The sequence below is a fragment of the Myxocyprinus asiaticus genome, chromosome 32, assembly GCF_019703515.2.
Source record: "Myxocyprinus asiaticus isolate MX2 ecotype Aquarium Trade chromosome 32, UBuf_Myxa_2, whole genome shotgun sequence".
Taxonomy (NCBI): domain Eukaryota; kingdom Metazoa; phylum Chordata; class Actinopteri; order Cypriniformes; family Catostomidae; genus Myxocyprinus; species Myxocyprinus asiaticus.
In genome coordinates this window covers 12,160,728-12,177,090 of record NC_059375.1, presented here as the reverse complement: position 1 = coordinate 12,177,090, position 16,363 = coordinate 12,160,728, and the positions used below count along the sequence as shown (strand labels likewise).

Sequence of the window (16,363 nt, the reverse complement as noted above, 5' to 3'; positions counted from 1 at the left end):
ACAAAGCAATAATTAGCGATCTATCTGAATCATCATGGCAAAAGATGTTTGATTCTCCCATATATAGCCTCTCCATGATTTGAAATGAAGCGCCCATAACTGTCACGTAACTAACGCTTTATTACAGGTAAAAAGAAAGGAAAGGAGACCGTTCATCAACATGCGCACGCCGAGGCCAGTTATGGTCTTAAGACGGTGTATATCTGCATGATAGATGAAGCTGAGCTACAATCATACTGGGAATATTACCGTTGTTTTTTTATATCAGTCTCCGTGTTGTTCACTTGGAGCGTGCCATACACGTGCAGCTGATCAGATTGGAAATGGCATTAAGATAAATGCTATGAATTCTTTTTCTCTTCCTTATTCAGACTTTGGTGGATTTAACAACATATCTAACTATAGCCATATCTAACTATAGCATTTGCAATATTTTTTTTTGCAAAATCTCGATTTCTCGATTAAATTATTATTTTTTTTTAAATCATATCAAAACGCAAATTCAAATTAATCAGAAAGATCTGAAAAACCACCCAGCCCTACAACAGAGATATGATAAAAGACACCAATGTTTTCTATATGCATCAATAAATAGATGAATGCTTTTTCGGTAATAATCAGAATAAGCTATTCTTTCGCCGAGTAATATAATTAATTAGCCCAACTGACTGTAAATGCAGTTTCCAAGAAATTTTACATTTTAGTGCATTAAAATAGAATGTACATTTATCAGGACTTTACAACGGCTTTGAACACAACTCGTCAGTTAAATCAGAATTTAATTGGAACCATCTATTTTATATTGTTGAGAGCAGTGAGATTGTAACTTTGTCTCTCTCTCTCTCTCTCTCTCTCTTTAGGTCTGCTTAACCCATTCAGGGGTCTGCTAAAGCTGGGTCAGCTGGAGCGCCGGAGTGCGGTGGGCATGTGGTGGGATTACTACTGTGAGCTCTCTCCCTTTGAGTTGCGGCTTTACATCAACGCAGAGGAGCGCACCTGCTACGAAAACCTGTCCCTGCTGCGCTGCGTGGACGTCCACCTGTCCTCCAGTACTGAGGGACGTTTCTGGCTCTCCTTCCCAGGCAAGAGACTCTACCTGCGAGCGCCGTCTCGAGGGGAGGCTGAAGACTGGGTTGACCGCATCATGGAGGCTGTCTGCAAACTACGACCCATGCTGAAGGACGAGCAGTGGGAGGTGCTACAAACGCCAAATGACCAAGAAGTCCCATCGCCACCCTCAAGCCCCGAGTGCACCATCACAGAACTGCCTGATTCTCCTCATTTAGACTGGACCCGTCATACAGACCCAGAACCGGATGCTATCAAGGAGACGGTGGTCTATCAGAACGTGGACAAGAAGGGATGGAGGTCTCTGGTGCTATCGCTCTCCCTGGAAACCCTCAGGGCTTACCGGGTCCAAGAAGACTCCAAGAGGCCCCTATTCTCTCACCCCATAGGGACAATCAGGGATGTGGTTCCAGATGTTTCTCTAGGTAGCCCTGCATTCTTCAAGGTTCTGACTGCGCAGGAAACCCTGACTTTGAGAGCAGAGAGTGGCGAGGAAGCGCGTGGATGGAGGAGCCTCATCAGAGGAGCGCTCGACTCGTATCTGGAGAGGGAGGATGACGGGACAGTTGAGGGTGTCTCATCGCCCAATGGTGGGCAAGAGGGGAAAGTTCACAGGCTGGTCCAACACAGGCTGAAGGGAGATGGGGCGCTGCTGTCTCACTTGTCCATTGTCCCCAAAGAGAGAGGACTAGACGCACAAAATTACAAATGTGCAGGTACAAAAATTTGGAAGCAAAGGTTGCATTACCTGGAAACATTTTTGTTATTTACAGAATTTTTAAAACATGAAGGATAATTCCAAAATACTGTCCATCATTTTGACAGATTAAAAACCAAAACCAGAAAGAACCATATAGGTGGCATAAAATAGAACTAGTGCATCAGTTTTCATTTTAACCATCTGTACATGTATTCACAATCTTGAAAAAGTGTGTCTAAGAGCGAGTGCGCTCTTATCCAAGACCGTGAGAAAAGGTTGTATTTGTTTAGTGCTTTTCAAAATACACATCGTTTCAAAGCAGCTTTACAAAAAATGATGCTGTAATGTCTCAAAGTCTTCATTGAGCAGTTTAATTGAAAACGTCATTGAAAATCATGCCTTAAAATGACTTGTCTTTAGGCCACTAGAGAGCAAGCCAAAGGTGACTCTGGCAATGAAGTAAAAAAATTCCATAGAATTATAGTTAATGAAGAAAAAAATAAACCCTGCGAGAAACCAGGCTCAGCTGGGGGAGCCAATTCCCCCTATTTTTTAATGCAAAAATAACACAAATGTTTATTTACAGGGTTTATTTTGCAAGTAATAACAGTAATAAAAGTAATGATTATAATATGACTATTTGTAGCACAATCTCTGATTAGAACAAGCATTCCATTTCATGTGGCAACAGTTCACGTTTAACTGCGATAGAAACAATTAGGGCTGGGCATTAAAATTATATCGATATTTATCATGGAAGAAAATCTGATATCAATGATAAATGTTTGGGTAATGTTCTACATCTAGACGATCGGATCAGGAATGTGTCACTAAAAACACAAGCGGTTCGGCAAAGTTATACACAGAACTAGCTAACTGAATCACAGACATGAAATCAGCCTGTTAGGAAGTATTAGCAGGCAGTCCTGCTGTCATAGAAACCATATTCATATTTTTCAATGAGGCTCGGTGGCCGCTAGCTATCAAGCTTATATTATATTGTTGTGTACTGAACAAGACAACACTGACAATGGAATACAGCTGTCGACTGAATACAACAACTATTTAAACTTTTATTTAAAAAAAAATGTATGATCCATAATGCTGTCACAGGCAAGAAAATGTTTCTTCTTGTGGTGTTTATTAGTGTTGGCAATCTGTCTTATGGTGCATTACCACCACCTACTGAGCTGGAGTGTGGAGCATCACAAGAAAGTCTTTCAGAGGAGTCAAACATCAGCTGAAGATGATGAAATTTGCAAAATGTTATTGAAAAGATGTCACACACTTTATGTAGGATTACATCCTAAACTAAGTGTACTTTAAACTCTGGAGTTTACTTGTAAACAAAGTTATGTTTAATTAATTCTTGAGGTCTAACAAACATTTGGAATGCAGTTCCGCCCCATTAATGGTATGAAATATATATTTGTTATAAATATTGATATCAAACGATATGAAAAAAAACAAATATTGTGATAATTTTCTTGGCCATATCGCCCAGCCCCAGAAACAATACTTAAAAATTTCTAACGGTTGATTCATTAATACCGGTATCTTGCCCATCCCTAATTGTATTTGTCAAATCAAAGTCAGTGAATTTTTTTTGACCTTTTAATATCAAGGTTAGTTCAGGTTTTTATGAGACTTCTTTGAAAATAATGGTTAAAGTTAGGGCTTAACGGTTTGGACAAAAAATCGAATTGCGATTCTTTTGAAAAATATTGCAGTTGGGATTTGAACTGCAATATGATTAACATATAACAAAAATTATTTAAAATAGTTAATTTTGGTCAAAAGGAATCACTAAGTCATGGGCACATATGCTATACTGCCAATAAAAATACTCTTCAAGAAAAGGTGTTTACACTTGAGTCCTCTTAAAAAAAAAAAAAAAAAAGAAGAAAAAAAAAAAGAACCAAACTAATAAAAAAAAGTGAAACATAGAGGGAAAAAGACATTTCATACAAGATCGCATTCATATTCCACCTGTGTACTGTGTACCTGTTTTTGATCACTTTGTGATCACAGCAGCCCAGTTTTTTTTTTTTTTTTTTTTTTTTTTTTTTTTTTTTTTTTTTTTGTGGAACCCAATAAGAAGAAATTTATTTTTGTATAATAACAACAACGTTACACTTTAAATTCAAATACAAAAACAAGACGAGGGTTGCGGACAAGCTGATTTATTCACACATTTGAATGACAGAACATACAAACTCCGAAGTTCAGACAAGAACAAATGCAATCTCTCCGCTCTGGCAGTGGGAACCAGGAAAAAAGTTGACGTTTGCCTAAATGCTGCATAAGCTAGATGGTACAGCTCACAAACCCTTGTCTCTCATCGCACACTCCAGCAATGGATCACACAAAAGAGAACAGAGCTGCACACATACATTACAATACTTTCTGTACAGTAAGCATAGCGAGTAGCATGTTTAGACTATTTATAAATTAAATCGCAGCCCTTGCGGTTTGATAATTGTACTAGGTCATATGGCAATTCCGATTTTATTTTGATTACCGTAATCGTTCCGCCCTTGTTAAGATGTGAAAATATTTGTAATGCTTTTTATTGCACAGTTCTCTAGAATAATTTATTCCAATTGCTCAGTGGTGCCATCCAGTGGTCTGATATTTCTGAAAAATTACATTTTCGCATATGAACACCTCTCAGGATGAATTCAGCGGTTTTTTAAGACTCGTTATTTCAACACAAATCATTATTTCATGTGCATTTAAAGGTGTCATGACATGAGGAATCTAATTTTCCTTGATCTGTTGGTGTATAAGGGCTCATTGTGCTATAAAAACATACTGTAAGTTTCAGAACTCAAAACTTCATCCTCATTCAAAAAGAGCATTTGTTGAAACCAAGCTGCCAAAACAACTCATACTCTACTTCCTCCACATTGTGATGTCACACTGTGGTAGACATTTGCATCTGACCACCTCCACAACAACACATCAACGGCCACTTAAACCTTTAATCACTTCCGTGTGCTGCCCAGTAGCGGTAAGCAGTGAGATGGCAAATAGAGAGAGTAGGTCATTCAAGAGCAGAGAAACATTCATAACAGTGGGCGTGTACTGTCAAGTCTTAAAGGAGAAACAGCACAAAAACCGAGTGTTTCTGACAGATGATCAGAATGAGGGTGGAAAAAGATCGTGTTTTACAAATATATGATTGTATTTTGTGCAAAAAACTTTACTAATATTATAAGTGAACCTCAAGGAACATATGAAAATAGTAATGAAAAAAAGCCATGACCCCTTTAAAAATGTATTTGGCAAGTAGCCATGTAATAAGCAGGATAATCTATTGGCAGCTGGTCATTATCGCAAATTAAACCCTTTTAGGGTGATACAAGACCACCTGTCCAGGGTTTATTTTGCAATAATGGCCGGCTGACTGTAGAGTATCCTTTACTTAATTGATGGTTACACTACTCGACCTTCTTTTGTGTCAATAAAGCCAAACTTTTGTTGAAAATTGTATGAACATTTTTAAACACCACGTGAATACAAAGATTACATTTAAGGATTTTAGGTCCCACAGTAAATTAGTTGTCTTTAACTACTATGTACTAACATTGTGTTGTACTGCTATGTTGCTCGGAACTGCACCCAAGAATTTCACAGACTATTGCACTTGTGTATATGAATATGTGACGATAAAAGTGATTTGATTTGATTAAAAAAGATACTATTTAGCAGAGATGGGCCACTTCTGTTAAAATGAATGGGAGAAATTGGAACAGTCAATGGATGTAGAAAGGAAGGCCCACCTTACAGGTAAAAGAGTCAATCACCTTTTAGATACAGACATCACTTGTCAATCAACTCGAGAATGCGCATTAGGCATACAAGCTGGGAAAATTGTGTTTGTTAGCATAACCTGAGGTGAAGAAGCACAATTCATGATACCAGTGTTGTCAGATTTTTTTGCTGATTTGAAATAAGTTCTTTGATCGTATTCTTGACCAACTGTTTTAGAAATTTTGGTCTTTCTCCATTCAAGTAAATAGGAGCTGCTATTGTATGCCTCTTGTTTACATCGAAAAATAGCTGCCCAAGAGCGTTCCAAAAATGGCCGCCAGTGGACTGACATGCTAGAAAGACTTTGATTAAAATACATACAATAAAATGTATTTATTGTGTCACTACATTTGGTACTACTGAGGTTGAAGTACGGGTTGGGTAGGGTTAGGTTAGGTTAGGTTTTGGGGAAAGTTTAACAGTGTGCTTAGTGTATTTACAGATGTAATTTAATGCAGTTACTGTAAATGTAAGTACAATGCAACAACAGTACATAGAATCAAATGCTTAAGTACATGGTATAAAAAGACTCCTAATATAAAGTGGGTCTGGATTTTAATCTAGATTTAAAAATTAATTTTGCTTTTCATCATCTGGGACATTATTATTTCATTTAGCCATATGTGTGGCCATAGACCACATGTTTCAGTCCTTTGCATCTTTAATTTGTATGTTATTGAGGTTTTGTTTTTCGCACTTGTGCTTTCTGACACTCTGTAAAAGCTGCTGTAAATGTGTCCCCAGGTTGCTCTAGGCAGATCGGTTTGTCTCTGGGAAAAGCTCGACTCTGTGAGTTCTCAGGTCAGTACTACTGTGAGACCTGTCACCAAGGAGACACAAGCATCATCCCCTCTCGCATGGTGCACAACTGGGACCTAACATCACATGAGGTGAGCACTTATCAATGTTCACAACACATTGTACTTCTGTAATGCGAGTATAAAATTAAATTCAATGAGATAAAAAAAATAAAAAATAGTTATTTAAATAGTAGAGAAGCATTTCATAGTTTTCTGTAGTTTCTTTGGTTTATGTTCCATGTTTTATGTTTGTGTGGATTTGAGACTTTCTCCAGCATTGGAGAAATACTGATCAAGTTGTGAATCTGTTACATTGTTTTTGTTCTTTAACTGTGTATGTGTTTATATGTCTAGATCTCAAGACAAGCCCTGAAGTTGCTGGCTCAAGTAGAGCACGAGCCTCTCCTGAACTTCGACACTTTAAATCCTGACCTGTTTGATCATACTGACATCATGTCTACAGTACAGAGCCTCAGACAGAGACTCTGTTTCCTTGGTGACTACCTCCTAATGTGCCGCAGTGGGATCAGCAAGCAAATCCTGGCGAGGTGTGTGTGATCTTGAAAGCATGTGTTTTGTAATCATGTTTTCAGCTTTAATAGATGTTTGCAATATACTGTATAAGTAATAAGAAGCCTCCCCCCCCAGACTTCAACAGAGGAGTTACTTAATGGAGAATAGAGATGTATACAGCATATTGGACTTGCAACAGGTATCTTCTGCTCATTTTTTTCTTATAATTAGTGGTAAAAACTAGCATCACTTACTTTTGCTCAAACTTATTAAAGTCAATGTGAAACATTATTCGCAACACATTTTACTTCCTTATTCTGACGTATTTCTGAGTGAAACTGGATATTCAATGAGACAAATGTGGGGAAGGACATGATTTTATCCATTGCGAATTTATTGGATTGTGAAAATTGGGTGAAAAATCCAATATATTACTTGTCCTGCACCGTTTGTGCTATAACAGAAAAGGTGGAAAATCAAAGGAGGGTCCTGAGTCATATCTAGTAAATCTTTTACACTTTGACCGTTTAAGCAACCACCTATCAGCGCTGTAGCAACTACCCTGAACACACCAGCATTTGCACTAAAAACACTCAGAACACTTTAACATCCACATAGAAACACCCTGGTAACCACACCCTAGCATCATGGCAGTGAATTTGGCACAGATAAACACCACTCACATTTTCTTCAGAAAATGTAAAAGTCTAGTTCATATTATTATAAGACTGAACAACTACTGTACATGTCCAATAATCTCTGTGTTGCTTATTCTCTCTGTGACACACAGATAGCAGATGGGCACTATGAATCTTACCTGCAGTCTCTGATTCAGTTTGGCTCCAAACACGTGCACAACTGTGACCTTTGCACCCAGAGGGGTTTTATTTGTCAGATCTGCAATACAGGCAACATCATCTTCCCTTTTCAGCTTGAGAGCACTTCCAGGTACTGTCAAATGCTACAAATTTAATAGACATCCAGTGTTGGGGAAGCTACTTTGAATCTTCCCCAATACATGACACATTCTCATATTTTCTTTATGTTTAAACTTATAGAAGTGTAGATTTTTACTGTAGTGAAGTTGCTTATTTGCATATGCAAATTATTGTAAAATTGAAAGATTTACATGTAAATACGATCTTTAAAGTCATAATTTAAAGCTACTCTTTTTAACCCTTCTAAGCTGTTCAAAAATGGTTAACACTTTGGCAGTTTGTGGTAATTTTTGACCAGATGCAACAAAGGTGTACCCCTTTTTTTATGAAATGTTATAACACTAACTTCCCTGAAGTAGTAACAATAAAATTATGCACTTCTTTTGGGATTTTAGGTTATTAAGATCGTATTTACATGTAAATCTTTTAATTTTACAATCATTTGCATATGCAAATAAGCAACTTCGCTACAGTAAAAATCTACACTTCTATAAGTTTAAACATAAAGAAAATATGAGAATGTGTCATGTATTGGGGAAGATTGCTGCCATCTGGTGAGAAAAATAAAAAAAACATGACTTGAAAATCATGTGACAATAATATCCAGTAGTTCAACTGCAGTGTTCTATACAGCCACCTCAGCAAGCCCTTGTTCTTCATCAGTGGAGTCAAGCAATTGTTCCAGGGTCTCATGAACAGTATAGCATTTCGCCATGGTGCTGCTACAGAATGAACTGTGAGCAATGCCCAAGAGGCCACATTTATAACTCAGAGCTGTGTGAAAGTTTCTTTGTTTCATAACAAAAAGGTGCAGTATTTTGTCTGGAAGGCACCTGACTCAGACATTTTTGTTCTTTGATCTCTTTGATTTGTGTGTGTGTGTGTGTGCGTGACACCCATTAATGTCTGTGTGTGTGTGTGTGTGTGTGTGTGTGTGTGTGTGTGTTGGGGGTAGGGGATTTCACAAGTGTGTGTGTGCGTGTGTGTGTGCATTTTGTATTCTGGCTGTGTCACAGTGTAACCCACTCATTTCTCTGTGTGGGTGTGGGTTTGAATCCGTTGCACTCTGGATGTTTTATAGTCTGACCCCTTCATTTCTGTGTGTGTTCGTTCAGCATTCAACAAAAAATTGCACTGTGTTAGCGTCTTTCCCTTTAATTTCCTATGATCGGTCAATTTTGACCGCTAACAGCCAAGATGTCACTTTTGTTTTTTATGACCACTGAGACTCATCGAATGAAGTAAAAAAAAAAAAAAATTCTGATTGTATATCTAAATAAAGTCACCAAGTTTTGAACCACTCCGATTGATTAAAAAAACAAAAATGAAAATGGCCGAAGAGCCTAGTAGGGTTAAGAAGTTACTGATAAAAGGTGCTAAGTACATTTGAGCTATTTAAGGGTGCCGTATCTTTAAATATATAACCATCCTTTGATATTATGTATAACTTAATTTTTCAGGTAGAAAAACAGGAAATTAGGGTGACAGCTGACAGCATTAAACTTGACACATTTTTTGTACATTTCACTTAATACAGTTAAAAAACTAAAATGCGCCGTTAATTATACAACTTAAGATGTCCTTACACAGCTGAGATAAGAATACTCTGAGCCTGCTCAAAATTCTGTGTAAAGCCGCATAAAATCCAGACTAATTTATGCCTGCTCTGACCCACCTCAGCTCCCAGTATCAAAGGCTGTTCTGATGCTGCTTTGTGTAAATTACGTGCTGCATCAGAGCAGCCTTAAACTTAGTTGTTGTTATGACAGAGCATGTATTTAAAAGTATAATTTCACATAGTTTCATTCATTTCGTATTTCTATATTCATAATTCATGTTTAAAATAGTGCTGTCAGTCGCATAATTTGTTTGTAGTTAATTGCAAATTTGAAAGTGCTGCAATTTGACTATATATATCCTTATTTTTCCTATTTATATCCATTTATTTCCACCTTGATTTATAAGTCGCTTATAAATATAAGTCGTCGCGGGTTGCATTTTTTTGGGCTTGTTTCCAGAGTATAGTCGCATTTTCGGTGAGTGACAGGGCAACCCAGTTCATTTCCTTGATCACGGCAATAATGACAAAATATAAACCCAAAATAACTGACACAAAAGAACGATTCACTGTCATATGAGACATCAATATGGATTGCAAGCAAGTTATACTCTGCGCATAAGAAATTTCAAGCTCATTAAATATTTAGAGGAAAAACGATATATATATTATCCCCCCCCAGAAAATAACTGTCAGCTGAGCCAGTGGGGGCTTCAGTTGAGACTTTGACTTCAACGATGGTTACAAAATGTCATGTGTTTTTTTTATTATTTGGGATATAATCACTAAATTTGTTCATTAGAATAAATTTTGAAGCACTGTAGTCCTCTAATAAGCAAATATTTTCAGCGAACGAAAACTGTATTGAGCATCCACTGTCGGACATTTTTTTTAAAGCTGTTCAGTGTCTTATTTTCCCACAATACAATGCAAATTAGACTGTCTTACTAAAGACAACCATGAGCTTGTTTTATGCAACAGGATTTCTATGATGGCTTTAGCTAGTCAAACTATTTGTTAGATGCAGTCTTAAGTTAATGGCTATGTTTATGCAACTGACCCCTGGTCGCTTGTTTCTCTTTCAAGATCTGGCAGCACTGGCTCAGAGACGTGCAGCGGGAGTGTCTCTTGTGGAACACTTGCATGTAAAGGGTTCTCACTCTTTCTTCTCTGTTTCATTCGTCTGAAAACTGTTTGCTAGAATAGTGTTGTGTATGAGAATGCTGCAAATGACCTAAGACCATCTCAGGAGGTGCTTGAAATTTAGTTCGCATTATTTCCATGGAGCAGATTGCGCTTAACATTCATTGTGAACGCAACTCTGCAGGTTCGCTCAAATATATCTTTGTATTAAAGAAACAAATACAAAAGTGATTAAATCATAAAATTGAGTTTTATTTTGTTAGGCAGCATTAACTGTGTTCACGAAATGCAATACAAACACAAATTCAATAAGAACACACATTTGGCAGCATTATTTTGAGAACACAAGAGAATTTATTAGGCTTACACCTTATATGAATCTGTAATATGTTGAACAATCTATAGGTAATGTTTTAAAGCGATTACTGATCAAATATTTAACATATTGCCCAGCCCTAAATCACATGGGTTAATGCGTTATTAAAACATTAATCACATAACATTATATTAATGCAATTGTAACTGCTGTGTAAATGCATTTATTCCACCTCTGAGTAGCTCTAAAGAGTCTGTGTATTTTCTTGGTATATATGGCACTTTAGATGCAGCTTCTGTACCACCTTTGCAGTGTAAAGATGACTTGAGTTGTATAAAAAAGTGTTAAACAGCTGCATTTAACCAAGTTTTTCGCCTAAAAAAGAAGACCCACAATGTCACGCAGGGACGTGAATCGGTTTATTTAAGGGTGTTTATTTAAATTTATTATTTAATTTCTGGCAGTTTCATGTCCCAAGGGTTGATTTTTGATCAGATTTCTACTTTGTTGTTATATGAATTTCACATTAAAACTGACTTTTTAACAGGCCTTCATTGTTTATTTTAGGTACTTTTCATATGCCTTTTTGTGTGTATATTTTATTATTTTAGTCTTGACAGACATACAATATTAAACTATGAAAATCCATTATAAAAATACTGTGATAATCTAAACAAAGAGTGAAATAATCAAACCATTTCAATATTTATTGTGTAAAATAATTTGTTTTAATTGTAATTGTGATGATTGTGATTTCTATAAATCTTTCAAAAATTACAGCTGTACCACAGTTGTGCCATCATTTCCAACAAACCAAACAATTTTGCCCCTGATAGTTTTTCAAACGTTAATGAACTTGTTAACCAAACCGGCGTAAGTGTCAGTAAAGAGCATGCATGAGATGATATGAGACGAATGATGTTTGAATAAAACAGAATATTTTTATTGGGGCTTCATTTCCAGTCAAGCTGTAATTTTTCCAAATTATGCAAAAAGTGTGAAAAATATAATTTAATTGTGTGTATTTAGGATGTATGAAATTAGCCTTAGCGAGACAAAGGAGTCGGCTCTTTTATTCCAAAAACTTGCTCTGAAGCTGTCTGAACAATGTTAAGTTAGTAGTGTCACTACTATTAGTAAGTTACTCTCCAAAACTGTAGACATCCTATGAAATCAACTCCCCACATCCCCTTTCAATTTCAGACCTTTGGCTCATAGTTGTGTCGGCAGTTTCCTCACTAGACCTACGGGGATTCATGTGAATCCAAAACTGGTGGGAAATTAATTTGTTGCCATGCAAATAAGTCTTAAGTTGTGATGAGTATGGAGAGTTGTGAAATGTCATGAGCATGATTGGGTGACTTTGTGTTTTCTCTTTCTCTGTTGTTGTTCTCTCACAGGTGTCATGTGTGTAAGACGGTGTTTCATGCTTCCTGTAAAGCTCAGTGTCCGGTCTGTCCACGCTGCATGAGAATACAGAAATACTTGGAGAGAGACTTGGAGGACTGACAACCACGGAAATGTTCATATTTCATGTGTTTCTGTAGCTGCCATATTTGACAGTACTCAAGCTCCAGGGTTAGTTTGATCGGAATACTTCATAAAAGTTCTAATCTAATGCTGCCTTCACATCTCGTAAGAATTACTGTAATTAAGAGATGACAGCTGAGATTCTACGTCTTTGGACTTGGGCATTATTAGTTTCAATGGCAACACACATAACGCCATTTTGGATCTATGTGCAGCATTGTTGTTGTTCATTTGGAAACACTTAATCACTACATTAATTTATCTCTATACTGCACTGCAAAGGCAAAACGCAGTAACTACACATTTTGTCAAGTTATAACTAAGAAATTCAGTGTTACTGTTTTTTAATCCACATTTGGCTGGACCATCCAACTTGAAATTGCGAATTAGACAAAAACGAGCAGTTTTTACTAATCAGAAAGTCATAACAATGGTAATTTAGACATTTTCAGACCATCTTTGTGTTGCATTTCACATGAAGCATTTTACAAGACTCATCGGAAACCTTAAGTGCCCTTATTTACAAACATGTACATATTTACGCACCTCAACTGGAAAATGTACAGTACATTCATGTATAAAGTGTCAGGTTTGTGCTTTGAATCATATGTCTTATAATTTCTTCTCGGTTCTCTTTTTTGATTAGTCATTATTCATTAGATCAGGCCAAGGAACATATTTATGAAACTTATTAGGCAACTAAATGTCAAGGATCTTATTACTCTTGTTCTTGTAAAGTAATATTTTTGCGTGGCTCTAGTCATCTGAATGACACATGCCAAGTATTAAATGTTTACAAAACATTGTATGCAGTAATAGGCATACTCTTGGATATGCAAAAATGGTATGCATTAAGAGTGAAAATGAAATGTGCATGAAATGAAGACAACATACTTTAACAAGTCAAGTTTTTTTTTTATTATACATACTGTGCCTTTAATTTCAAGTTTCAGTTTTATTGTAGCATTTGTTATCACCAAAATGGGTTGTGCCAAAAATGTAATTATTATAAAGATGTGAATTATTAGCAAAGCAACTTCATTGCTGACATTCATCTCTGTGGATGATACAAAAGATAAAGATAAAATCTGTTTCCTGGTTTAATGAACCAGGATGAACCTCTTGCATAGAAGCTGTTTTCTGATAGATTATGGTTTACTGATGTTTCATTAGCACTTGTTTTAAATCCGAAACTGAAATGGAGGGAGTGAATGCACAAATGTAGTGTGGGTGTGGGTCTGGGTGGGTGTGGGTGGGTGGGTGTGGGTGTGCGCGCGCGCGTTTAATAATGCTCAATTTTTCTTGATCTTTCTTTTATAACGAGTTCATTACATCACCCGTTGCAGGGAATGCCTGGGTGACTTAATATCTGTCATGTTTTTTGGTTTGCCAGTAGGGGCAGTGCCACCTAAGCAAAGGTTTCAAAGTTGATTGACAGGTGCAGTGGTTAAGGATTTCCTCTTTACAGTCTTGCACATCATTAGAACTAAACAATAACAATAAAGCGCATGCAATATAAATAGCCAAAGGACCCTCTGGTAAATGTAGTTACTTTGCTTAAAAATTATATACATTCCTAATGTTTTGATCTACACAGAATTTCACTTTTTTCCTTATTTATTTATTTATTTATTTTTATGTTTTTATCACAATTAATCATGTCCCAGGACTGTAATATGAAATATTTCTACCATCGGTGCAATTCAAGCTTGAAGTATCACCTGTTTTTAGCAAAACTAAACAAATTTTTTGCAAACAAACATAATCTGCTTTGCAAGTCTCACTTTGGTTGCGTCGCCTCATAAACAGCATTTTTAGGTCGCTGTGTCAAGTTAAACGTAGTTTGAAACTTAGAAACTCCAACATTTGGAATTGCACTTCGTCCAACTGCGTTTGAACGCAAGAACATCTGCATGTTGCATCTACAGCTGGAGTTTTATGGAGCCAAATTTGTGACAAAACTGAACAAACAAATAGAACATTTTGCAAATAAACACAATCCGCTTCGCAAAGGAAAACTCGACTTTAAAAAAAAAAAATAGAAAGTGATCTGAAAATACAAAGGGCCATTTGAGAGAATATTAATGGTAGTTGTCATGTACCACTTGCTTAACAAATGCGCTGTTTTATGAAAAAAAAAAAATCATATAAACCTGCAGCATATTCCACAAATAAATAGATTCTACAGGATTGTTGAACAAATACAAAATCTAATGTGAACAAATACACACCATTTGTGAGTCACGTGACTTTTAGCACAATTTTCTCAACCACAGTCTTGATTTTTTCACAAATGCATCAATGCAGATTTTCTCACAAATGGGATTGGCAATGTCCTCTTTAAAATCAGTAGATTGCGCTGTGCTGCCACATACATAAAGGAATGTTTGGGTTCAATATAAGTTCATCTCAATCATCAGCATTTGTGGCATAATGTTGATTACCACAAAAATTAATTTTGATTTGTTCCTCCTTTTCTTTAAAAAAATGCAAAAATCTGGGTTACAATGAGGCACTTACAATGAAAGTGAACGTGGCCAATTTTTGGAGGGTTTAAACACAGAAATGTGAAGCTTATAATTTTTTTTTAAAGTACTTGCTAAAACTTGTGTATTATTTGAGCTGTAAAGTTGTTTAAATTGTCATTTTTACAGTCATTTTAGGGTTTGTTGACATTACATCGTCATGGTTACGAAGTTGTAAAATTGGCAATAACTTTACACAGAACATGTTGGTGATTTTATGCATTGTTATATTATATGGTATCACACTAAAATCACATTTACACGCATATACTTTGTCTTGTGTCTATACTTTTGAAAAAGTGAGAATTTTAACGTAAATAAATTGGCCCCCAATTGCTTCCATTGTAAGTGCCTCACTGGAACCTCGATTTTTGATTCTTTTTTTTTTTTTAAGAAAAGGAGGAACGAGTCTAAATTAATTTTTGTGGTAATCAGCATTATGCCACAAATGTTGTCGATTGAGCTTAACTTGTATTGAACCTGGAATATTCCTTTAATTACTTTTTTCACTCAGTTATGACATTATTACAGCATATTATGTGGTAAAAACTACTTGTTTTCTAGTAAAAAGTGGATCCTTTCTTGTAATAACAAAACATGTCATGAATAATGACATTTTCTAGTAATAAAAATATATTTCGTAGTAAAAACGAGAAATTTTCTAGTAATAATGAGTTAAAAATGAGAATTTTGTTGCAAAAGTAACATCCTTTGTACTAGATGATTTTGTAATTGACGGCTTATTAATGTGCTTCATTCACTTATGTCCATAGTACACATACAAACTTAATTGCTGTTAGATTAGATGTGCTCCTGCCAGTGTTGTAAGTGAATGTGGGAGACAGGAGAAGAAACTGGCTGTCTGAGAGATGTCAGCCAAATCTACTGTAATACAATTTGGGTATCTAAACCATGGTTTCCCAACCACTGTGCTCACTAGTGTGCTGTGAACAGTGTCGAATTCTCAGGGCCAGCAAAGCCTTCTCTGCTGGCCTAACATGCCAAATAAATAAATATTTTTCATCCTTTCATTCTCAGTCACCTATTTGCCTATGTATTTTTAATCGCTTTCCACTCTTAATTAATCTACAAACAAACAGAGAAAAACGAAAAGTATATCCAGTCAGAATTTATTCCTTGATGCTTACAAGCAAAGTGTGACAACTGTTTCACAAATCGCATGTCCGAAGCAGCGTGTGAGTCTGAGCTCCACCACCTCAGGCCTTCAGAATATCTATAGAATCCCTCAACAGTGCAAATGAATGAGCAACTAAAGTCAGACTGTCAGATTCATCAGCCAACCAGATTGATTTATTTGTTCTTGGTGGGTGTGATCTTTAGGATATGTCCCAGTCAAGGCCTTCTAGCTGGACTTTAGTGCTGGAATCACGCTTTAAGTGACGTAATTTGAAAGCGAGCAGGAGATCTTGCTGATGTGTCGGCTGTCATCACTGCC

General features: G+C 36.4%; 1 protein-coding gene across 5 annotated transcripts in view; it reads left to right on the top strand.

Moving 5' to 3' along the window:
• The window catches only part of LOC127423249 (putative pleckstrin homology domain-containing family M member 1P), a 36,810-nt gene extending 23,197 nt beyond the window's left edge, over positions 1-13,613 (top strand). For 2 of the 5 annotated variants that reach the window (XM_051667403.1, XM_051667399.1), the window contains 7 exons: positions 861-1,784; positions 6,329-6,474; positions 6,739-6,932; positions 7,033-7,096; positions 7,688-7,845; positions 10,480-10,538; positions 12,253-13,613. In XM_051667403.1, coding sequence (XP_051523363.1) covers positions 861-1,784; positions 6,329-6,474; positions 6,739-6,932; positions 7,033-7,096; positions 7,688-7,845; positions 10,480-10,538; positions 12,253-12,323 — 1,616 coding nt within the window. In that variant the 3' untranslated portion in view covers positions 12,324-13,613. Of the gene's footprint in view, positions 1-860; positions 1,785-6,328; positions 6,475-6,738; positions 6,933-7,032; positions 7,097-7,687; positions 7,846-10,479; positions 10,539-12,055; positions 12,126-12,252 lie in introns of all 5 variants that reach the window. The other 3 variants (XM_051667400.1, XM_051667402.1, XM_051667401.1) reach the window with 3 other exon arrangements.
• The last annotated feature ends 2,750 nt before the right edge of the window (positions 13,614-16,363 follow it).